Source organism: Prionailurus viverrinus, chromosome B1 (assembly GCF_022837055.1).
Source record: "Prionailurus viverrinus isolate Anna chromosome B1, UM_Priviv_1.0, whole genome shotgun sequence".
In the NCBI taxonomy this organism is placed as follows: domain Eukaryota; kingdom Metazoa; phylum Chordata; class Mammalia; order Carnivora; family Felidae; genus Prionailurus; species Prionailurus viverrinus.
In genome coordinates, this window is record NC_062564.1 from 35,824,803 (window position 1) to 35,849,590 (window position 24,788).

At 53.7% G+C, this 24,788-nt stretch overlaps 1 protein-coding gene across 4 annotated transcripts in view; it reads right to left on the reverse strand.

Moving 5' to 3' along the window:
- Positions 1 to 5,388: 5,388 nt before the first annotated feature.
- BMP1 (bone morphogenetic protein 1) overlaps positions 5,389 to 24,788 on the reverse strand; it is a 43,888-nt gene continuing 24,488 nt past the window's right edge. For 3 of the 4 annotated variants that reach the window (XM_047856043.1, XM_047856045.1, XM_047856044.1), the window contains 11 exons: positions 23,276 to 23,392; positions 22,883 to 23,028; positions 22,589 to 22,784; positions 19,401 to 19,526; positions 18,520 to 18,680; positions 17,955 to 18,135; positions 13,835 to 13,960; positions 10,544 to 10,671; positions 9,925 to 10,138; positions 8,066 to 8,316; positions 5,389 to 6,132 (listed from right to left, as the gene is read on the reverse strand). In XM_047856043.1, coding sequence (XP_047711999.1) covers positions 5,998 to 6,132; positions 8,066 to 8,316; positions 9,925 to 10,138; positions 10,544 to 10,671; positions 13,835 to 13,960; positions 17,955 to 18,135; positions 18,520 to 18,680; positions 19,401 to 19,526; positions 22,589 to 22,784; positions 22,883 to 23,028; positions 23,276 to 23,392 — 1,781 coding nt within the window. In that variant the 3' untranslated portion in view covers positions 5,389 to 5,997. Of the gene's footprint in view, positions 6,133 to 8,065; positions 8,317 to 9,924; positions 10,139 to 10,543; positions 10,672 to 13,834; positions 13,961 to 14,197; positions 14,624 to 17,954; positions 18,136 to 18,519; positions 18,681 to 19,400; positions 19,527 to 22,588; positions 22,785 to 22,882; positions 23,029 to 23,275; positions 23,393 to 24,788 lie in introns of those variants that run through there. The other variant, XM_047856046.1, reaches the window with a different exon arrangement.

The window sequence follows — 24,788 nt, forward strand, 5'->3', positions numbered from 1 at the left end:
GCTGGTTGCCTCTTGTGTAGCCACAGGGAGTGGTGTGGTCAGCTGTCTCTGTGGCACAGAACAGGTCTGGGGGCCCTGGGAGATGCATGGAGGAGAGGACATGGGCCCCCAGGCCTTTTCCGCCTCTGCTGACAGCATTGCTGTGGGGGTGGCCCACTGCTCTCCCCTGGCCCTGTGTCTGCCCTGAGCTGGGGGCACACCCGCCTGTGTTGTGCTTGCATCAATAAACCACCATGGCCTGAGAGCCCCGACTCTCTTTGGGCTCTGGGAGGGGTAGTTCTGACTAGGCAAGTTGCACAAGCACAGAGGAACTCAAATGGGGATGCCCCCCAGGACAAGACATCGGGAACTGTCTCCAAGGGTGTTCCAAATCTTGCTGTGGGAGGCAGAGCTCAGAGAGCAGAGCCATATCTCTAGCTTGGAAGGGACTTTGAAGGTCTTTTGGTACTTATGACCTTGCACTTTGCAGAAGGGGAAACTGAGGCTTCTTAGAGGAGAACCTACAGCAATCTGGAGACCTAACCAAGGTCCTCTTTTTGGAGCCCTTCCCAGTGCAGCAGCCTGACACTGCATCAACCCCAGATGCTACTGAATTTCCCTCCCCCAGAGCCCAAATGTCCCCTCCCCAGCAGGGCTCCTCATTTGCAGATCTGAGTCACCTCTGCGTCTATTATTATGGACTTATTAAAATGATCCTCTGCCAGAGTATGAAAGCTCCAGAAAAATTAGAGTCACCTCACTGACACTTGCCTGGGCTCAGGGCCAAATGAACATGTGTCATCCAGAGCTTGGGGCATAGCCTCCTTGGGCTAGGGGAAAGCTGAAGGGCAAACGACCACTTCCTGAGGGCCTATTATGGGCCAGGCATCTGGCCAGGTGCTTTCACACACATCAGCTTCACAATGGCCCTGTGCTGTAGTATTCCCACTTAACAGATAAAGAAACTGAGGCACAAAGAAGTTAAAAGGATTGCCAGGTAGGCGACAGTGCCTGGGTTTGATTCAGAGGCTGGAATCTTCCCATTGCACTGTCCTGTCCTCCCTCATGTATGCCAGGGACCACCTGGGCTGTAAGACATGGGCAGGCCTATCTGAATATGTGGCCCTCTCAAGGGTCTCCTCCACATCTCTTCTGGCTGACCAAGGCTGCGCCTCCATCCTGAATAACACCAGGGGGGGCTGTGGAGTCACAAATGCCAAGGAGCCTTCTTTTAAAGGAGTAGTGGGCAGCACTGGTGTCCAGAATTCCATGGATGGGGAGTGACCTCCAGGATCCATCCTTCCACCTCTGGTCAGGACACCCCCACCCCACCCCAGAGGGGTTTTTGGAATCCTCCCAGAGGAGCAGGCTTTAGTCTTCCTTTTGTGAGCCCTCTGGGTTTCTTAGGAAAAGATTGACTCCCAGTGTCCTCTTAGTGGGGGATGAAGGCAGCAAACTGAGGTGGGGGTGGGGGTGGAGCCACATGCAGGTTTCTCCAGAGAGCCTGCTTCTCCTTCCTCTCTCCAGATGGCTGCTCTCTGGCATACTGCCAGCCCTGTGCTGCTCAAGGCGCTCGTCAGAGCTGGGTCAGGGCACTCGCTGGAATCTGCCCTGGGGTCCCTTCTGGACTGTGTTTCTCTAATCTGACCTGGTAGAGGGAAAAGAGGTCTACATGAGAGTGGGTGCACACGCAAACACACGGAAACACCACCTCCCTGTGCTGGGTTTAGAAGACACGCTTGGCTGCCACAGAGAGCCACAAGGTGAGGGACTATCCTGGGCTGTGGCTGCCACTGTCCAGCCAAGGGATTCCAAGTTAGCCCCGCTCCAGCACAGGCAGGGAGGGAAAATGAGGCAGAGGCCACCAAGGGGTGTTTCCAGGTTACAAGTGGGGCATAGCCCAAACACATAGACTCAACACATACACATGGACACACACACTCATGCCTCCACCTCCCTGTTTTGGTCTCCTCTGCCTATTCCTTCCCTTCTGGGCTAGCAACGTTCTTTTAATCTTGAATGGATGACAGTTCTCCCAAGGTAGTGGGAGGGGAGGTGCCAGTTCTGAGGACCCTCACAGTTTTGTATGGTTTTGGTGTGCGTCTCTTCTCTGTGTTAGGAAAAGAAGTGGCTGGGGTCCCAAGGAAAGGGATGAGGAGGGACCATTCCCCCAAATGGAGGGAGGCCTTCAGGAAGCTGAGCTGAGGTGATTGGCCGTAAAACAGCTTGGCCACAGCATCTGGAGGAGATTGGAACCAGATGTTCCTGGGATGGGGGAGGGGAGGGTGTGGGGCTGGGAGGAGGCTGGAGCAGGAGAAGCAGGCTGGTCAGCAGGAGGCTGGGTTGGGGGGGAGTGGGGAGGGCCTCGTGGCTCTCTGGGGAAGACAGCTGGCTGCCCTATCCCCACTCCCCAAATCAGACACTGCTATTTTTGCAAACTGGAGCAGCAAATCTTTTCACAGATTCTAGAATCAGCCTGTGTGTAGGGACAGTCAAGCACAGGGTGTGACTTGGGAGGTGCCCAGAAAGGCTACCAGCTAGCCAGAAATGTCTCCTGCTGCCCCACAAGCCCCGCCTTGCTGCGGGCTAAGTGTTGCCTTCTCTGGCAAGAGTACATCTGCCCTAAGCTCCTAATGCTTGACTGGAAACTAGTGTACCCAGAAGTTTCCTTTTTGCATAGAAAGAGAGTAGTCCAGGAACTGGAAAATTGGCAGAGGAAAGGAAAAGAAGGTCCATTTATGGAGAGCCTCCTATTTGCCAGGATCTCTTCAAAGGTTATCTCATTCCTTCCTTGAAACCCTGTGAAGTGTTGTCATTCCATGTGTCTAGATGAAGAAACTGAGGCTCAGAGAGGTTAAATGACTCACCCAGGGGCACACAGCCACCAAATGGTAGCATTGATGTTCAAAACCGGCTATGTTTGCATGCAAGTTTGTGACCTTTTTCATGACAGAGAAGCATATAGGGTTAGGGTTGGGGGAGGGGGAAGGGAAAAAGAGGAAAGAAACAGTGAAGCAGAGGTACAGGGCACGTGACTTTCCTTCCACTATAGTTGAGCCAAACTTGGCCCTAGACATCCACCCCCCCGCCATGAAGAACCCTGCTCTCTGCCTGCTTGGAGACTAGACAGACCCTGAGTCTTCTTGTCTGTCTCAGCAGTGGCAGGAGGGAGGAGGGTTGCTGGGGAGGATGACAGGCTTGGGGAGTAGAGGCCCAGGGAGGAAATAGCTGACCAGCACCACTGGGCAAACCATGGCAGATTCAGGTCTCCTGGATCAGCATCTCCTAATTCTTTTGTCCTGTCCTCTGAAGGCTACAAGGGTGCTCCTGGAAGGACAAGTCTGAAGCTTCAGGTGCTTATCTCAACCTAGAAGTCGGGCAGATCCATCCTAGCTCTTCCACTACTGGCCATGTACTCAGAACCAAGGGGGCCCTCAGGGGGCCCTCTGGGGCTTGGAGACAGTTGTGGGAGCAGGAGTACCTTCCCGTGACATGGAGTCAACTGAGCTGATGGTAGCCACACTGGAGTTGGTCTAGTCTAGAACCCTGAAGCCGGCAGAAGGTGAGGGTGGGCAAAGCATTGAAGAGTGCATGAATAAAGTTCTGGAATATATATGAATGACCTGCACCCAGGTCCTGAGCAGCCTCTACCACTGGGAGGCAGCCTCTGAAGATAGGCCGAGAGAAGACAGGAGACAGGGAAGGCCCACCAGCATGATTCCTAAGTCGTTAGAGGGATCTGGGTCTACGGTGGTGATGGAGTCTTGGGACAGGCGTCTGGGGTGGCTGCATGAGTCAATCCTGAGCTGCCTCTGGCTGTGGCATTGCTGTTCACAGAGCCCTTGTTCGGGGTGGAAGACTGGGTACTCGCTTTGGGCTGCAGGCCACTCTCCACAGTCCGGGGGGGTTCTGAGCCTGGTTCCTTCTGGGCATGTGACTCGTGAACTGGGAGTAGGGTCCTCTGAGCTTCAGAGGGCCCTGGAGGGCTGGTGAGGAGAGCTGTGACCACCAACTACAAATTCTGCCAAGTGGGAATGGCAAAGTGTCTGGGTGAAATGCCCAGGCAGCTCCAATGGTTTGCGGGCCTTTCCATTCTACTCATGGTCCTCCAGGCTGTCCTGAGCACCGAGGTCAGAGGAGGTGGAGACGGGGAAGGGTGGTTATGATGTCACAGCCTGTGACCTCACTGGAGCAATAGGCAGGAACCCCTCGGGCCATCCCCCCTTTCTTGCAGGACCTCAAGGCCTCATCTGCTCTCAGGACGGAAAGAGAGGGCTGCAGCCTGACAGTAGGAGCAGGCTGGCTTCCTGGAAGGAGAGGGTCCTGCATACACATCAGATGCCAGCAATGTGTCTGGTTTCCACTACTGCTTTCTGCTTCAAGGGCCCATCTGGGGTGTACCGTACCATAATGCTGCCTAGGGGTATGTCCCCTCCCACAGTCCAGAAAGCATAAGGCACAACATGTGCTTCTGCAATAGGGCGGAGCTTGAGGCCAGTAAAAGACCTACAGACCCACTGAAGGATCTCAGGGAGCCCTGGGGGTTGGAGCAGCATGCCTGGCTCTCTCTGAAATGTGGGAGGGGCTAGTCCAGGCATAAGAACGTGGGTCCTCTCTCTTTCTTTCCCTTTGAGATCCATGTAGAGTAAAGGGAGAGAGAGGCTCCTCTGAATGGAAGGGGCAGGGATGTGGCTTCTCTCCTCCTGGTCTCTGGGAAACAGGTCTGTGCCTCACTGCTGTCTGGGGAGGGAGGGGGCAGTGGCAGGAAGGAGGAGGCCAGACAAGACACAGCCTTGGGAGAGGGGGCCAGAGCTGGAATGTTTGCTCAGTGGCTGCCTAGTGTCTGGCTCTTGTCTCCATGAGAAGAGAAGGACCTGCAGGGGGCCAGCACTGGGTGTTTGACCTTCAGGAAGGCAGAGTTTCAGGGCCAGTCAGTAGATCCGTTCAGGCTGATGCCAGTTTTCTGGCTTCTGGCGAGCTCTCCTGGGACACCCTCCAGCCCACCCACCCCTTCCCCAGTCAGAGACAGAAGACATGGATGGACACCAGCTGGACAGACACATGCCTATCCCCTTTTACTTACCTCCCCCCACTCCCGCCCCCAAACAGCCTCTTTACAGAATGTTCCACTCCTCTCGTTGTGTGGGAGGGCTATGAGCAGTGCGTGTATATGCGGTACGCCTGCAGGCTGAAGTGTGCTAGGAGGCTGTGTTTGTGTGTGCCTGAGTGTGAAATCACACCCTCAGGGGTCCTGGAATCAAGGGAAGGAAGTGCAGCCAGCAGGGCCAGGTGTCCTGGCTGTGGGCTGGTCTCAGACACAGCAAGCCTGCACATCTGGAATGAGATGCACCGCACCCCCCCCCCCCCGCCCCCCCGCCCCATGTCCCAGACAGCATCTGGCACAAGATACTGGCTGTAACACTTTCAGTTTATTGGCTGGTGTGCCCTGGTGTGGCTGACCAGCCGCTGGGCCTGAGAGAAGCCCTGTCTTGTTTCCCCACCCCCTCTTCTGCAGCCCCTCACGGTGCATCCTGTGGGACTCGTATGGAAACTCACACCCCAGGAAGTGGGGAAATAGGGGCTCAAAAAAACCATGTCGAGGTTGGAGAAGGGGTGGGAAATGTACATTACAATGAAGCTATGCCACCGGCTATACACAATACGGTGCACTTAGAGAGGGCAGGGAAGATGGGAGGGTCTGCTGACAGACGCTCTCCCCCCCAGGCCAGGCCCCCATAGAGGAATGGCCACTTCAAGTGTCTCCGTGAAAGCTCTGGCTCCCTGGCCCTGGCCCCTTGTTCTGGTGGGGGCAAGGAGGAAGGGATCACGGGGAAGGGGCTCACGAAGCAGTCCCATTCCCCCGCCTCCTGAGGACAGCCTCACCTGGACCATCGGCCTGCAGGTCCTGGCGCCTGGGGGACAGGGACGGGGTGCCCACCTCCTGCCCACCTCCCACTGTCCAGTCCAGGTGACTGAGGGCAGCAGGCTTCCCGTCCCCGCCCCCGTGTGAGGCAGTGGTCATTTCTTGCTGTGCAGTGTGTCCTGGAACTTGGTGCTGGTGAACCGCAGGTGGAAGCCTTTTTTGGTGATGGTGTCATCTGAGTGGAATTTCACCAGGACAGAATCTCCGGCCGAGTACACCTCCTCAGGAGGCTGACAGAGGAAAAGGATGGGCATGAGGCTGAGGCTGCTGTTTTTCCTCCCCAGGATCCCCCGCTCTAAGGAAGGTGGGCGGCTCCCAGACATTCACCAGATTCCCCCAGCCCCTTGAAGCAGGGGGAAGACTATTGATAGCAAGAGTTTAAGGGGACACCTGGAGGAGGGGAAGAAAAGCAGGGGATAGAGGAGCTTGCCTTAAGTTCAGAGTCACACTTCATACCCAGCGCTGCTATTAACACTGCTATTAACAAGTTAGTTGTGAAGTCTCAGGCAAGGCACTGTCCCGCTCTGGGCCTCACTTCCCTCAAGGGCAAGCGGGAGTAAATGCTCCCTGCTCTCCAAGCTCAGAAGGGCTGATGGGGGTTGTGGGAGGGAGCAAATGAGAGTGTGGTTGTGAATGGGTTTTGCAAAGGGAGTGGGTTCTCTGAGAGGCTACCTTCTCACTGTCTCAGCTGCCTCTAGGAGAAGACAGAATAGCTGGGTCCTCCAGACATAGCTGTGGCCATTCCCCTCCCATCCTCCCCCAGTTCTGGCCATGGTTGGCTCTAGGCGATGCCCCTGCCTAGCTCCTGCAAGCCCCTCCTTACCTCTGTGTACAGGCCCTCAGAGTGAGAGCCGCCCACAGAGCCTCGGCACACGGATGCCCTGGCTCTCAGGGCACAGAAAGCATCATTTCCGAGAACCTTGGGGACATTTCCAGCAACCCTGCCAGGAAGCCCTGACAGGATTGGGTTCCTTCCCCAGGTTCCCTCCCGTTGGCTCCAGCCTGGTGGAAGTGTCTGGAAGAAGCCACCTGGGGACACCCAATTTGGTGTGTGGCTCACTGGAATGTGCCAGATCAAGGGAGTTACAAAGGGCAAAATGGGGAGGGGGTGCCGGCTTGGTGACCAGGGGATTCCAGAGTGGTGAGCCAGGCAGGGGAGGGGCCTATGTGCTCTGCTCCTACCCCACCCCCCCACCTCTCTGCCCTGTCCCAGACCCTGTGAAGCAGAAGCTCTGTCCTAAGGGCACATTCAGCTGGCTAATGCTGGGCTCAGCAGATGCTGCTGCTGCTCCAGGAAGGAAGTTTAACACTTCCTAAGATGCCCAGGTTACACTGGAGCATAGCCATAAGAGAGGTGAGGGACCAGGGAGGTGAGGGGCAGGAGGGCGTGTGTGTTTGTGTGCATGTGTGTGCGCACGCATGCACGGGTGTGTAATGGAGAGGAGAAGACGGTGTTCTCCGAAAGGGGAAAGGATTCACAAAAACAAAAAGAAGCCACAGCTCTGAGAGGAACATAAATCCACCTTTGTCATTTTCCTGTGGCTTCAGTTAAAATCAAGCAAACTTTTGCCCACTGCCTCTGAAAGTGCCATTTTATGGACCAAGAAGCAATGCTCAGTGTCTGCTTGGACAGTAGCACCAAGGGCTTTGGGACCAGCTGGCCTCCCACCAAGAAGGGAAACTGGCAGTGGAAGAGATGAGGGTGTTTTTATGGCTCAGCCAGATGACTGGTTAGCACAGTTCGGCTCAGGTCCTAGGTCCCTGGTTTTTGCTTCAACCTCTGCCCCCGACCCTGGGCCCCGGTAAGCTGCTTTGGGACTAGAACAAGGGCGGGGGGGGGGGGGGGGGGGGGGGAGGGGGTGGTAGAGGGAACTCCATCCACCTCCCCGGATGCAAGCTACCCTGTAGGTCCAAACAAACTGGTGCTGAGCAGGCTTGGGTCAGGGCAGGGCCTGTCCCAGAGGATGCAGAAACCACAGTGTTGGGCAAAAAAGGACAGAGTTTCCTGGGTGGGGATGGCCTAGGGCAGGGCGGGCCTCTGTGAGCAGCCACCCACCAGGCAGGGTCTCCCAGCTCCTGCAAAGGGCCAGGCATGTGCTAGCACCCATACCGGCACCCCACACCTGCAGAGGCAAGGGCACTAGGCAGGGGGCGGGGTCTCACCCCTGAGCCGCAGTAGCGCCCCAGTCTGGGGGCTGTGCTGTCATAGCCATCGAAGAGCTCCATGTAGTCGTAGCCACAGTCTGTCTCCTCCTCCACCTCGAAGGTCTGGAACACCAGCTCCACGCCATATCCTTCCTCTGCCACGATGACCCATTCGCAGTCCACCCCCCCAGGGTAGTTGTTGTCACCAAACTGCGCATGGGAGTAAAGATCCTTCGTCTTCACCTCTGCCCGAACCTGGCCTCCACACTCTGTGGGGGAGGAGCAACAGGATTGGCCACCACTCCCCAAGCATGGCCAGGGTCAGGGTACCGCGCCTCACTGTGCTGAACCCTCATGGCTTGATGGAGAGAGGGCCACATGGCTAGGGGCGAGTGGGTTTGGACCTGCCTGGGACGTGGCCCAGAACAAGTGCTCTGCTGCTCTACTTCTGGATAGATGCCCACAGAGGACCAGGGACACACCGGGCTGTTAGGCAACTCTGAGCTGAGGCACTGGGGAGGGCACGCTTGTCAAAAGAGCACATTGCTAATTTGCTCCAGCTGATGGCTGTCATGGAAGAATGTGGGCCCTGTGTTGCCAGGGCTTCCATTCTTAAGAGAGAAGAACCACATCTGGATTTTCTGCGAAAACTCTTGATTTTTCAATGTTGGCTCACATTGTTAAAAAACACACTGTGGGCCAAACAGAGCGGAACTGAGGGCCAGATAGAGTTCTGGGCTTCCAGTCTGTGACCCTTTGCTGGGAGGGGCAAATGAGAGCATGCAGGACAGGGTCCTCAGCGTCCATCCTCCTCTGGAAGCCCTCTGGCCTCTAGGAAATCTGGTGCTTATGTCTCCCTGGAGGGGTGAGGAGGGGGTGGGACAGGGCCTGAGCTACAAGGAAGGATGAGAGGCTCTGGACCCAGCAGTCCTGGGGACTCCGCAACAGGTGGCTCAAGACCCACAAGGAGCCTGTGAAGCCCCCATCTGACACCTGATGTTCCAGGTCTCCCAAGCCTGGGCTCCAGGCTTCCTCTACTGCTGCACTGTTTCTACTTCACTACTGTCCTGTCTTTACATACCAATTGCTCAGGCCAAACGAAATGACCTGCGGTCACCTGTACACACCCAGAGCTGTCCTGGGATTGTGGCTGTGCCTGGGCTCCTCCCCCTGCTGGAATGACCCCACCAACTCCTGCCCAGAGCTAGACCTTATCATGTTTTGTCTCATGCTATAACTATCTGTGCACGTCCCACCTCACGTCTGGACCGTGAGTTCCTGGTGTGCAGGGGTGAAGGGCTCATGCCTGATTCACCTCCATAAGCCCCTCTGAGTCTTGCATACAGCCAGAGCTCAGCAAATGGTTGTTAGATAAATGGACAAACGATCACTAAGTAGCCCCTCAAGGCCCGAGATGTTTGTCTGCTTCATTTTTGTGACCTGCACTTAGAGCACTGCTTCATCATACATGTTATGTGTTAATAAATATCTCTAGACGAGTGACTTTTGGGTTTGGAATGTGGGTGGGCTGCCACACAGTCAGGCGTCCTACCGCTGGGGACTGTGGGGCTTCCCTCCCCATCCCTGGATTCCCCACCCACTGGCGTCACTGCCCTCTGTTTTCCGGCAACTTAGCGGCCCCTAATCGGGACCTCTCCCACTCTCTCTTTAGTGCTCACTCTCTGCTCCTCTGCCCGGCCCTCAGAACACAGTCTCTGTCTACCCAGGCCATAGCTCTGTCCATCTGTCCCTTCATACACTCTTTCTAATCCCCCTGTGAAACTCCAGAGCCTGGGCCTGCCTGTGAGAGCAGGATCAGCAGAAGCTCGCAGAACAAGACAGCGTGAGGACATTGAGCTAGCCTGAGATGGCCTCACCTGTGGAGTGGGATGCCTGGAAGCCCTTCCTTTGGACGGAGTTGTCGGAGTAGAAGCGCAGGAACATGCGGCTGCCCGTGGCCAGGACAGGCTCAGGCTTCTTGCTCCCACAGAAGCGGCCCAGGACGGGGGCCTTGGCGTCACGGCCATCATACACCTCCAGGTGGTCATAGGCACACTCAGGCTGGGACTCGATATCCATCTCCACGAAGGTCTAGAGGGCACGGGGGAGGACAGCAAGTTCAGAATGCATCTGGGGGGGGGCAGCAGGTGGCCCCAAATCTAGGCCTCCAGACCCCAGCTGATGGAGACCAGGGAAGCAGCCCCTGCCAGGGGCATTGCTGGTAGCAGTGAGGGAGGACCCGGGAATGGGTAATGGCAGGCACAACCCCAATATGTACTGGGACCGGGCCTCTGTCCAGACCAGATTTGGGGCTCATGAGGATCCTCACAGGGATGACAGCCCTGTGGGCTCAGCCAGGCCACCAGCCTGCAGTCTGCATGCTCTGGTCAGGACCTCTGAATTACCCAGAGCTTTGGAACTGATAGGAAACAGGTGGTAGCCCGATGGCATGGAAGAGCAGGGGTCCCCATGCAGGCTGGGGTGTGGGTACCTTACCAGCTTGACCCGGTGGCCAGGGGTGCTAGAGATAGCCCAGGTGCACTCCTTCTTGCTGGGATATTTGTCAGGCCAGTTGGGGCTGGTGATGGTGCCGCTGGTGGATGTCACCTTGTGGTCACAGCCGGCTGTGGGGAAGTGAAGGTAAAGGGATCAGCAAGAACCTTGGTGCTCTAGTGCCTCCTGTGAGGAAAGGAACAAAGCCCTTCCCTCCTGCCCTCCTTGCTTCTTTCTCTTGTCCCCCACCTACAAACTGATGGAAGGCTTACATTACTTCTTTTCTGTTTGGTTACCCATGGCCGGGGAAATCTAGCTGCTTGCCTCCAAGCGAGGTCTGCCTGGCAGCATCCATGAAAGCCGCCCTCACAGGCACTGCCGTGCAGATCCCTGGACCTTTGAGGCCTCTGGCCACACCCCCTCTGCCCTCCATGATGTTGTCATCCTCTGGTATCCTGCCACACTTCCACATTCACAGAAGACTTTGGCACCTGACTCAGTTCTATACCCATTCCTGCTGCCATCCCAGGTGATGTCAGCCAACACTCTAGCCTCTCTGTTCCTGACCTTCTCAGCTCTATTGGCACTTATCTTCTTCCTCTCAAGCCGGGCTTGCTCATGACCTTACTCTAGGCCTTGCCATCACCTACCATTTCCTGATGCTACAAACACATCACCTCTCTGTGACCACTTCCTGTTCTTCCAGGGTGCTCAGGCCCTCACTATCCTTTCAACACTTCTTCAGCTTTAGAGAGACTTCCAGGGTCTTGATCCTTCTATTTTCTCCCAATATTTCCTCCTTGGTTGACTTAACTTGCTTCCCTATCTGGCTGGACTATATGGCTGATCATCCTGGCTGCTCATCAACATACTGTCCTTCTACCGTGTCCTCTCGGAAAACCCCATCTGCCTCAACCACTGGGAACCGAAACCACTTGATACTCTTGGATCTGTCCTTCACCACCTCCACCCCTTACCTCCTCAACAACGGCTCCAAATCTTCAGCCCTCTCCACTCCCATCCCTTCCCTCTCAGAAGATCACCTCACCTCCTGCCTCCCTGAAAAAAATCAGGGCCTCAGATATGAACAACTTCAGCTTCCCAGCCCCTCCCTGCAAACTCACCTTCCTCCTTCCTCGTCTCCAAAAAGGAGTCCCAGGTCCACGTGGGTACCTTTGTACCACAAATTATCCACCCTCACTCTCTGTGCCATCTCTGCCAGCCTGTGGACCCTCCTATGCTTTGCCCCATCCTAAAGTAACTCCCCCACAGCCCTACATTCCCCTCTAGCTGCCACCCATCCTTTCTCCTTTTCTTCTCAGTTGTTCTTCAAGAAAACTTGCTATTACCCCATTCTCACTGTTTATGGCTCTTTGATCCATTGCAATCTGCCTTCCCACCTCTGAGAGTGTGGCCTCACAAACGAATTTAAAAGCTGATGTTCATGATTTATTATCATCCAATCTGACAGGTTTCTTGGGGAAAAACAGGCGGCCAGTGCACTGTGGGCTGGGGAGGAGAAAGGGATGGATAGGTGCCTATGGTCAGCGGCTCACAGGATGAATACACAGCCATGAGGCCCAGAGAGCAGTGTGCAGGCTGCCCAGAGGCCCTGTGGAGGCAGGTAGAGCTCCTGGCTCTCCACAGTGGACCTATGGGCTGTGTCCATCATCCTTCTGTGGTTCTCCAAGGCCACATTCGCTGTTCTCCCCCATTTATACACAGGTCTTTGGGGCCCTCTAACTTCTCTGTGTGTGCCCACTTCTCCCCTGGCTAGACTGCAATCTTCCTGGGGGCAGAGGGACTCCCCTCTTTTTTTTTTTTTTTTTTTTTAGTGAGCCTTATGCCCAATGTGGGGCTCAAACTCACGACCCTGAGATCAAGAGTTGCATGCTCTACCAACGGAGCCAACCAGGCACCCCAGAGGAACTCCCCTCTTGAGGTCCCTGCAGAACTTTGCACAACCTCTGCAAGGAGGAGTCAGGAAATACTGATTTGTAATTCGCCTATCATTTGAGTGAGGAATCATGAGTGCTTCTAAAATGACTCAGCTATGTACAGGTTGTCCACCCTAGAAGTGTAAAACCTCTCACAGCTATCTTGTTAATGTTGATGTACTCTTTTTCACACAGTACACACAGAGAGAGAATGCACTTTGGACAACCACAGAATAAGGTCCCCTCCAGCTAAAAGACGTGGAGGCCCTGTGAATCAGGAACTTCGTATTCGGGTAGACCGAAGTAATCGGGTTGGAAGCTCTTTAGTGTCCATTGGGTCACTGCTGAGTGCTTCAATCCTGTTTATTTTATCCAGGAGTTTATTTGTTTATACCTTGGTTGTCCACCTAAGAACAGTGAGAAGAAGTATTTGCCAGGCACTGTGCTAAGTGTTCAAGCAAGATCTGTAAACTTTAGTATGCTGCAAGGCAGTTACCATTGTTAATCATCTCATGGGTGAGGAACTGGAAGCTCAGAGAGGTGCAGTGATTCACCCAAAGTCACACAGACATTCAGTGGTAGAGCCAGGTCTGTGTTGTGCTGCTGGGATAGTATGCCCCAGCAAGCGGGGGACACAACGGCATTCGGGACTTGGAACAGGCCAGTGTTGTAGCATGTCCAAAGAGCTATCAGATGATGTTGGTGATGATATGAGTGCTGTTTTCAAATATCTGCAGGGCTTTAGTGTCTGGGAGGCGGTGACCCTGTTCTGAATGTCCCCAGGGGTCAGCAGTGTGACCAATAACGGCTGATATACGACTGTGCTTGCTATGAGCTCAGCACGCTTGGAGCACTTCAGAGAGCCCTGTGCCCTAATGAGGTAGGTCTATTGCGACCTACGTGTCACACAGGAACAAACAGAAGTGCTCAAGGGTGCACAGCTGGCTAAGCAGTGGGGCTGGGCCAGGCAGCCTGGCTCCAGCCTGTGCTCTCGACCTCTGTGCCATCTCAACTCTCTGCCACAGGAAGGTCGTTATGAAGACAAGGACTTGTCCATGCATTTTAAGAAGCACTAAGATCAGTCTAAAAATGGAGCCTGGGGATGAGTGTGAGCCCCTCCTCTCCTAACATGCACAAGGAGACACGGAAGCATGTGTGGCTTGGATATTTTGAGGACGGAAGAATCTGTGGGCCAGGTGGGAGGCAAAACAAGGTAACCTCAGAGACCACTCGTGACCTTGAGTCTACACCGGGCCAGATGGAGATGGCACCCGTGTCCTCGTGTCCCCAGCCTCCAGTCCTTTGGGCCTGCTGGCCCTGCCCTAGGGGCTCTGGGCGCTGCACTGGCAGCGCTTACCTTCCTTGCAGTCGTGTTTGTTGTCATGTAGGACGAAGCCACTGCGACACTGGCACTCATAGCTGCCGAAGGTGTTGACGCAGTCTTGCTGGCAGCCGCCGTTATCCTTGGAGCACTCGTCCTTGTCTGCAGGGGAGCAAACAAGGCGGGCCCAGGTCTGTGCAGGGCTGAGGTCGGGGTGGTCACCCCAGGGGAAGCGGGAGGCTGGCTGGGTTTCCTCCCCCCGGGGGGGCCAAGGCCACGGTGGGGTCCAGGGCAGTGCATCCAGCGGAGCCAGCTGAGTGGCCCAGCTGTGGGGAGAGAAAGTAGAAGTGGGGTGGAGGGAGGGCTGGGGGCTGGAGCTGACCAACATGGGCACCCTCTACCATTACCTGCTTACTGGACAGACGGACAAGTGGAAAAACAGACACACGGACAAGCAGACTGCAAGAGAAAGGAGCAGGACGCAGGGGTCCCTCTTTTACTTCACAACAGGAAATGTCACAGACACCATCAAAATGGGAGGGAGTGGGGGCAGGGAAGGTCCCCTGTCCATGGGAGGGGGGGACAAGGGGAGAGGAGAGCACCAGTTCTGTCCGGCCAGAAGGAGGCAGGCCGGAATGGCAGAGCGGAGGTGGGGGGTGGTCGGGCACTGAAGCCCCCATCCCATTCCGTCCAAGGTGAGGTTCCTGAGTAACAAAGGGTCCGGGAGGCCTGGCAGGCCTCACTGGGGGGTCCGGTTTCTTTTCTGCACTCGGAATTTGAGCTGGTGGGGGCGTCCCCGAGGGGGCTGCAGAGCGGGCCTCTTTTCTGAAACGAGAGAGAGAAGGAGAAAAGGGACCAAGGGGTGGGGGTGGAGGGCAGGGACCAGGGAGGGAGAGCAGTGAAAACCAACCCGGGGCCTCAGAGGCAGATTCACAGGGCAATGCGGGAAGGCGGCGGGACACACATGCAGGACGGCCATGTCCGGCGCAGCCAGGTCAAAGAGGAAGAGCAAGTGGGAAGAGGCACAGCGACAGAAACAGAAAGGAAGAGAGCCTGCAGCAGGAAGAAGGCCTGGAGGGGTAGGCACAAGGCCCGCACATATGGAAGGAGAGAAACAGAGTCTCTGGTAGAGGGGAGCAGCCCACGGAAAGGGTGGGCCCGGCTGGGAGCTCCGAGCTCTCACTCTGGCTGCTGCAGCTACAGGCTGTGTTTAGACACACACACCCACACCAGCATGCCCACAGACACGGGATCCCTCGGGGATGTACTGCGGTCCCACTGGGGCAGCACAGACACTGACCCACAGGTACACCACACTCAGGCGCAGGACCCACAGGCAGACATAGAGACCGCATGCACACATACCACTGGCCAGCCATCCACCTGTGTGCACGTGTGCATAAGGGACACACACTACTTCTTCCCACATGTGTGTGAGGAAGCGTGCGCACAGATGCATAGGCAGGCACTCAGGGGCCAGTACGTGGGTATAAAGACACAAAAACACAGAGACCACAAGGCTCTTCAGCAGACCTGTGAACTCAAGTGTGCTCACACATGCAGCTGCTCAAGTTCGGGTCAACCCACACACGCACTCTCCCATGAGCACACACACACACAGAGACACAGGCTACAGGCATGTGTTTGTCACTCCCACACATGCTCCAGTCTGTCTGCGGTCACTCTGGGGACTGTGTGCTTGGCACAGAGGCAGGTGTTCAGGGAAGCTGTGTAGATCGAACGGACACCCAGATTTCCAGAGGGGAATCGCGAGGTAGAAAGATGTCCGCTGGCATTCAAATGGGCAGGTGGGGTCTGTGACAAAGGTGACCCTGTTCCTGGTCTCCATCAGTAGTGGAGGGGCCTGAGCACTGGCTTCCGGAAGGCCCGGCTTCTCCACTCCATTCTCAGGTGGGCCAGACCCCTTAAGGCCCGCAGGAACTCAAGGTCAAGAGGTGGGATCCCCAAGTCCCTCCCCAGGGCTCCTTCTCAGTTACAGCCTCACAGGGGATCCTCGCTGAGGGCCCTGTGGAAGCTGCCGGCCCTGCAGGAAGGTGGGGGTGAGGGGCACTCTACAGCCCAGAAACTCGCCTGTGACTACACTAGGAACTCTAGGGGCCCCATCTTACAAATGGAGCAAAGATTTGCCTGAAATGTTTTGAACCCCACACCTTCCCTATATGTGCACCCTAAATACCTAGTACAGTGCCTGACACATAGGAGGGGTAAAAGAAATACCTGCCCAGTAAACGAACGAGTGCGTGGGCAAGTGGGTGGCTGAATGGATGAGTGACAGAAAAGTGAGTCCTGAGGAAGGCCTGCTGTAGCGTCCCGGGGCAGGGCTCTGGCATGGGGGGGTGGGGAGTGGGAGTGGCAGCCTCACAGCCTCACCTCAGAGGAGCCGAGGAGCCAGGGAGCAGGTTGCAGGAGGGGCAGGAGCGGGGAGGGTGGACATGGCCCGGACAAGGAGACGGCACTCACCCTCCAGTGCCAAATGCCCCGGAAGGTGGCTGGGGTCAGACTGAAGGTCTTCAGGCTCTTTCTTCTCCTTCTTGGCTTAGGGTCTCCTCGCTGGGTGTCCCAAAAGTCCAAAGAGCCCCCCTCCTGGGGGGCCAGAGTCAGATGCCCCATGCCCTGAGGGCTGAACGAACCTTGATGCCCACTGGTGAGGGTCCTCTGCAGGTTTCTTAGGCAGCAGGGCATTGCACGTGTGTGTGTGTGTGTGTGTGTGTGTGTGTGTGTGGCTGTGCACGTGTGTGTGTGCGTCTCTGTGTGGGGCTGAGGGGGCAGGTGGCCCAGTGTCAGGCCAGGGCAGGGCAGTACCCAGGGGTGGAGAGACCTGGGCTCTAGCCTGACAGATGTGTCGGTCCCCCTCCCGCCTCTGAGAGTCAAGTAACAGAAGGGCAGAAAGAGACGAGAGTAAGCAGGTAATGGTTTCCCCAGGGCTGAGCCCACCCCTGAGTAGGTGTTACATCCCCTTGGCCCTCTGGTGAGCACCCTGTAGGAGTTCCAGGTGGGCATAGGGAAGAAAAGGATTCGCATTGCAAGGGGAGGGGGTCTCAGCAAGCAGTGGGGCAGGGGCTGTGGGGCACTTTAAGCAGAGCAGGATGGCTGGCAGTGACAAGCAGGGAACCAGTGCACAGGGGCAGTGCATGGCATCCAGGTGGGGCAGGCAGGGGTGCAGGGATGCAACATAGGGGGCTTGAGGATGCAGGACCCTGGGCAAAGGGGGGGAAAAGGAAGGCAGTGTGGACTAGGCCATGGGCTTCCTGCCTTCCTGCTACCCCATGCCCGGCCCACCAGGCCAGCTGGAGATCAGAATCCCTGGGCCACTCCCATATAAAACCAGCTGCTTCAGCCACTCCCTCCACCTCCCACTCCCCAACTCAAGTTCATGGAGTTCCCACCCCACACTATCAATGTCCCAAGTCAAAGAGTGCCTCTGAAAGACCACCAGCCTTGCCCCAGGATGAAGGACTGAGGGAAGACTAAGGCAGGGGGCAGGTCTCCTGGGACCCCTGGAGGCCCAACTCAGAGAGGTTGACTGCATTTTAGGCCTCCCAAGAATGGGTCCATCAAAGGGGCTTGATCACAAGCCTTATACGGGGCAGCTCTCAATAAATAAACATATGCTGGTCGGATCTGAGTCCCTCACCTATGGGCTGAGGGTGAGTGGGAAGGCTTTGGTGTTGATGAGAGGGAGGCTCCTCATCGTTTCTGAAGGCCTCGGCATGAACCCATTTGGCATGTGGGTCTGATTAGAGATGTGGCCGCTGCCAGATAATCTGCCCCACACACTCCAAGGCAAACACCCTCCTCCTCTGCATGCACCCTGCGTTCTCTGGCCATCCTGAACTCCCTGTTTCCAGGGCCTGCCCTCTCTGGGGCCTCAGCATGATGGCTCCTGAAAGGAAAGCCCTCTCCTTTCATTTCTTCATGCTTACGTACTGCCCATCCTCAGGCTGGTTCCCATACAGCCCAGAGGGTTCAGAAGTAATGGGGTTCAGGAGCAGAGGGGTTGGCCTGGTGGTGGTGGGCTAATGGGGGGAGCAGGGGACAGACCCTGCTGGCCTGGTAACAGAGAGGGCTAGAAAGTGCAGGGGTAGTGTGGCAGGGGGGAGGGGCGGTAGGCTCACAGCTGGGTAGTCCGGGTTACCTGAGAAGAAGTGGGCCTTGAAGCCCTTTTTGGAGACGGTGTTGTCAGACTTGAACTCCACACGCATGTTGTTGTACTGGGAGGTGATGACCTCGGGCTTCTCGGAACCACAGAACTTGCCATGTAGCTTGGAGTCAGCCGTGAGCCCACTGCGTACTTCCACGAAGTCATACTTGCACACCTGCAGGGCAGTGCAGCTCTAGGCCTGCCTCCTCCAGGAAGCCTCTCCTGACCACCCCCACCTGGGAAGGCTCCCTTTTGTCCTTTTGTCTTTAGTCACCCATCTTACATAATCTAACAACTCAAAAAGGTGCCAAGCCACCCCCACAGGATCCTCTTGCGCTCCCCACACAAGCCCTGACTGAGTCTTGCCTTGCTCCACATTCCCCTGTGCACTCCCTGACCTTCAAGCCCTCCTCCCCGACCCTCCCCTGCTTCCTGGAATTGGGAGCAGTCTCTCCTCCTCTACATTCTTTGGGTATTTCATATGGAAGGAAGCAGGCACTGAGCCGAGCTCCCACGCCTCAGACCTTCCTGAGTCTCCTCAGCTCTGGTGGGCACTTACGTCATTGCCTTCCGTCTCGAAGAAGTCGAACTGCAGGGAGATGCGGTACTGGGTAGGGGCCACCAATTGCCAGATGCAGTTTTTGTTAGGGGGGTACTCCTTGGGCCAGCCTGGGCTGGTGATGGATCCGTTGAGCTTGGTGAGGAATCCACCACAGGCAGCTGTGGGGACAACAGAGGTGGCATCAGCCACCAGGAGTCCCCACTCTAGGTAAGGGCCAGGGGTAAGGGTGCATTAAGGAGAAGAGGGGGATGTGTGGATGCCCTGCGGTCCTGGGGCTTGTGTCTGGTCTCTCAAGGATGGGAGGGAAGCAGGCAGGGTGAGGGGTGTACCTTCAGAGTATGAGGAATTGGGGAGTCATATGCATGAACACTCTACTTTCTCAGGGCCTCTGCTAAGAAGGAGGCGGGGAGTGAAGGGCTCAGGGAAGGCTGGGCCAGTGGGCAGTGAGGACTGGAGGCAGGGAGAGGAAGGTGGGTAGAGAAAAGACACACAGCAAACCCAGGCTGAGCTGCAGGTAGTTGGCAGGGAATGCTCTCACCTCAGGGGCAGGTATAGGGAGAGGCTGAAAAATCATTGCCTGTCTGAAAACAGTGGTTTCCAAACTGGGATCATGACCTTCAGGAGGATGATGAAATCAATCAGCAGGTCATGATCAGCATTTTAAGTGAATAAAAATGAAAAAAAAAATACCAGAGTGCATTACACCTGGTAAGTGTGTTCAGGGGGCTGCAGGGCTGCCATATAAAATGTATTCCTTGTTGGTGATGAGTGAAGAAAGTGCTAGGGAATCTGGGCTTTCCCAGGAAGGGGTGTGTCCAAGGGCTTAAGAGATCTGGGCTAGAGGGTCTGGGCCCTGGGGCTGTGTTGGAGGCACTCACCCTCACAGCGGCGCTTGTCCGGGGCCAGCTCATACCCAGGGTCACAGCTGCACTTGTAGCTGCCCAAGGTGTTGAGGCACCGCTGCTCGCAGCCCCCGCGGTTGGGCCGTGAGCACTCGTCCACCTCTGCCAATTGGGAAGAAAGGGTGTCAGTGACTGCCAGGCCAGGGCCTGCCTCCTGTGCTCTGCTTGAGAGTCAAGTCCAGTGTCCCTCAGCCTTCCTGTGACCACCTCCAGCCCCACTGCAGGGGACAGGAGTCAGCTGTGGACCACTCAGCTTTGAGGCTGTGGCCCTCCCTACCCCAGCCAGCCCCCCAACTCGGTCCCCAGGGGTTCCTACTCCTGAGAGCCCCAAAGGGACAGGTAGTAACCTGAAGGAGGGGACAGGTAGACCCCACAGAGCCTTTCTTTGACCACAATGGCTGGGCTGGTGACCACCACCATTTATTGGTGCCTCTTGTGTGTCATTCCCCAGCCTTTCTTCATTTATCCTTCAATCCTGACATGACCAGTGATGGAGGGACTGTTACTATCCCCATTTTACAGATGAGGAAATGAGGTTCAGACAGATTACCTGTCCACAATCACACCGGTAAAAGAAATCCATGCTGCCTTGCTTCCTCCCTAAGCTTCTATGGCACTTCCTGCCTCTATGCCTCACTGGCATTTCTTCTACACAAACTTTTGGACTTTAAGGCAACTCCTGAACTACTATTTCAATTCACAGTTGAGCACCTACCACGTGTCAGCTACTTTTACATATGTGTGTCATTTACTCAATGAGATATGCAGTTTCTCAGTGCAGTTGACCTCTTCTCCCCAGTTAGGCCATAAATTCAAGCACAGGGTACCATGGTCTATGCATCCCTCATAGAATCTCTGTGTAGAATGGGTGAATAAAGAAGACATGAAGTCACCACAGCAATATTCACAATAGCCAAGATGTAGAAACAGCCTAAATGGTCACCAACAGATGAGGATAAAGAAAATGTGCTACAGGATTTAGAAGAATTAATATTGTTAAAATGTCCATACTACCCACAGCAAACTATAGATCCAAAGTAATCCTGACCAAAATACCATTTTGCACAGAACTCTAACACATTATCCTAAAATGTGTATGGAACCACAAAAGATTCCAAGCAGCCAAAGCAATCTTGAGAAAGAACAAAGCTGAGGGGCATGCTCCCATATTCCAAACTGTAGTGCAAAGCTATAATCAAAAACAAATAAATCAAAATGGTATGGTACCGGTACAAAAACAGACAAATAGATCAGTGGAAGAGAATAGAGAGTCCAGAAAAAAAAACTCATGATTATGTGTTCAATTATTCTATGACAAAGGAGGCAACAATATACAATGGGGAAAAGACAGCCTCTTCAATGAATGGACAGATCAGACAGCTACATGCAAAAGAATGCAACTGGACCACTTACTTACATTATACACAAAAAGAAACTCAAAATGCGTTAAAGACTTAAATATTAGACCTGAAACCATGAAACTCCTAGAAGAAAACCAAGGCAGTAAGCTCTTTGGCATTGGTATTAATGATATTTTCTTTGGATCTGTCTCTTCAGGCAAAGACAACAAAAGCAAAATAAACAAATGGGACTACGTCAAAATAAAAAGCGTTTGCACAGTGAAGGAAACCATCAACAAAACAAAAAGTCAACTTAATGGGAGAAGATATTCACAAATGTTATATGAAATAAGTGGTTGACATCCAAAATATATAAAGAACTCATAAAACTCAATATAAAACGACTATTGATTAAAAATGGGCAGAGGACCTGAATAGACGTTTCTCTAAAGAAGATATACAGATGGCCAACGGATACATGAAAAGATGCCCAATATCACTCATCATCAGAGACAATGCAAATCAAAACCACATTGAGATATCACTTCACACCTGTCAGAATGGAGAGTATCAAAAAGTTAAGAATAACAAGTGTTGGTGGAAGATGTGGAGAAAATAGAACCTTCTGCATGTTGGTGGGAATGTAAATTGGTTCAGCCACTCTGGGAAACAGTATGGAGATTCCTCAAAAATTTAAAAACAGAACTACAATATGATCTAGCAGTTCCACTTTTAAGCATTTATCTGAAGAAAATGAAAACACCAATCTGAAGAGATATATACAGCCCCATGTTCACTGAAGCATTATTTACAACAGCCAAGATATGGAAGCAATTAAAGTGCCCATCAATAGATGAATGGATAAAGTAGATGTGGTATATACATACAGTGGAATATTACTCAGCCACAGAAAAGAATGAAATCTTACCATTTGTGACACCATGATGGACCCAGAAGGTATGAGGCTAAGTGAAATAAGCTAGACAAAGATAAATACTGTATGATTTCACTTACATGTTGAATCTAAAAACAAAACAAATGAACAAACAAAACAAAACAGAAACAGACTCATAGATATGGAGAACAAACTGATGGGTGCCAGAGGAGAGGGGGTGGCGGGATGAACAAGATAGGTGAAGGGAATTAAGACATGCAGTTTTCCAGTTATAAAAAAAAAAAAAAAAAAGCAAGACGTGGGGATGTAATATACAGCATAGGTAATATAAGTCAACAAGATTGTAACAACTTTGTAAGGTGATGGATGGTAACTAGACTCACCGTGGTGACCATTGATAATGTACATAAACATTGAATCGCTATGTTGTACCCTTGAAACTAACAGGATATTGTGTGTCGATTACTCTTCACTTTAAAAAATGTGTTATATACACACAGTGGAATAAAAATGGATGAACCTTATGAACATTATGTTCAGTAAAAAAGCTAGTTACAGAAAGACAAATACTGCAGGATTCCACTTATACGAGCTATCTAAAATAGATTCAATAAATGAATGAATGAATGAGTGGATGAATGAATGAATGATGGCTGCCAGGGGTTGGGGGCTGGGGGAAATGTGGAGCTGCTAATCAAATAGGCATAAAGTTGCTGTCAAGCAAGATGAATAAGCCTTGGAGATCTGCTGTAGAGCACCGTGCCTTCGGCCAGCAACATGGTATAGTACACTTACAAATGCATCCAGAGGACACATCTCAAGCTACGTGTTTTTACCACAACAAAACACAATTTTAAAAATTAAAAGAAGGAATGGAGGAGATGGATTGGCCATGGGGGTGGGCCGGGTGGGGAATGGGGAAGGAGCACCTTTGAAAAAGTTGACAGCAAAGCCAGCTTTGTTAATGGATCCGTCAGAGACGAATTTGAGCCAGAGGCGACTGGAAGTGCTCTTGATGTCATCCGGCTTCTCGTAGCCACAGTAGCGCCCGATGAGGGTGCTGCTCTCACTGTGCCCATCACGCACCTCCAGGTAGTCGTAGGCACAGCTGTCATGGCGCTCGATCTGAGGGTCAGGGGCTGGATCAGCTGGAGCAGCTCTGGTGGCCAGGGCCCAACACCAGGAAACCCACAACAGGTGGGACAGCAGGGTCTCCGACCTACCTCAAAGGACTGGAAGGTGAGGCCCACATGGAAGCCCTCAGACACCTGGATCCGCCAGATGCAGACTTTGCTGGGCCGATAATCATCAGGGTAATTGGGTGACTGGATGTGGCCATTGTCCTTCTTCACATCTCCCCCACAGATGGCTTTGGGGACACAGGGTGAGGTCAGTTAGAATGCTCTGCTCAGCTCAAGAGCCCCTCTCTCCCCTCCTTCAGTCCTTCCTATGTACCCCTCCCCCCAGCTTCTTAGTGCCCCCAGGCCTGGCCAATCCCACTGGGGTCTCTGCTTCCTCCCTCATGCTCCCTTGACCTTGCCCTTAGTGTGCCAGGAGTGAGCGTTTTGATCCCCAGGGACCACACCCAATCCTCCCTTGTCACTCTTCTTCCGTACCTTCATAGACGGCAAAGAAGCCCTTCCCGACCCAGTTGCTGCTGCTGCGGAACTCGACCCAGAGACGGCTGTCGGTGGAGACAATAGGCTCGGGGAGTTTGCCCCCGCAGAAGCGGCCTGCGCAGACAGTGTGGACAGAGGGCAGTGAGGCCTGAAGTGGGTCCCTCTCCCCTCCCTGCTCCAGGGCTGTCCCTCCAGGGAGCCTGTCCCACCACTCTAGGGGCTCAGGGGCTCAGGGGCTCTGGCCTTGGTCTGCACTTGGCACACAATCTCAAGGCCCTCCAGTTGGCCTGAAACTCGTCTAAGGTCTAGTGTGGTCTTGAAGGGCCAGAGAGTACTAACTTCTACAGGATTTTATGCACTCGAGGAATAGAATATGAGTTCTGGGAGGAAAGGGGACTTCGCACAATATCAAACTGTATCTGTGTTTTAGTTACCTTTTTTTAAAAGTAGGCTTCACGCCCAGCACGGAGCACAATGCGGGGCTTGAACTCACGACCCTATTAAGACCTGAGCTGAGATCAAGAGTCAAACACTTAACCAATTGAGCCACCCAGCAGCCCTATTTACTTTTTTCAAAGAGCATATTATCATTACTTTTCTTATTTGACCTTCATGCAAACAAGTAACAACCAAGAACGAACTCAGCTTTCTTTGCACATTTAGAATGTTTTCATTTGACCAAACACAAGAGATGGCAGAGGACCCCAAATAAATCCTAGAATCTAGGGACTGGGTCAGAAAATGTCCCCTTTGAAATAAAACCTGACAGGAATCTGTGTAAGCAGATGAGGCTGGCCATTTGTAGAATTCTTTGTAGTGGAGAATCAAGTGGGGATGGTTTGTGTGTTCTGAGTAAGATTGGGTGTTTCCCAACCTTCAGCAAGGGACAGAGGGTGCTGACCCAGGAATGTAAGTTATGAAAAAGAAACTGTAATCTTGGAAATGCTAACATGTCTTCAGGAGGAAGTGTTGTAATGACAGCTGCTTTGGGTGACTAATAAGAAATATTCAAATATCAGAAACTGGGGGGAAAAGAGATGGTTAGTAACGGTTTGTCATCCTGCTTCAGACACAGGCTGTGGAGCAAAGACTCTAGTGACAATGAGTAGTCCCGGGCTATTTAGGGTTATGTCCAGATTGGAGAAGGAGAATTCACACAGCTCCTCAGGCTTGACGCAAAAGCTTCTTTTGGCCCTAACTCCATGTCCATTAAAATAACTTCTGTCCTGTGGTTCTGACTACACATCCCCCACTTACTCACCACCCCCCACCACCAAGGGACAAAGTATCCTGTGCAAACAAGTCTGTGCCAGGTAGGTAGGCCTCTGTGGTGTGCCAGGCTGCATTGTGGGTACCCTTAAGCCAGACCTTGCAGATAGAGAAAACAGAGCCTCTGAAATTGCCTAGATGAGGAGAGTCTGGAACTGTGGAGATGTGCCTGTCTGTCTCCCTCTGTCAACTTATATGACTCCCCTGACCCACACACTGAGAGTCACCTCTGAGGGAGGCC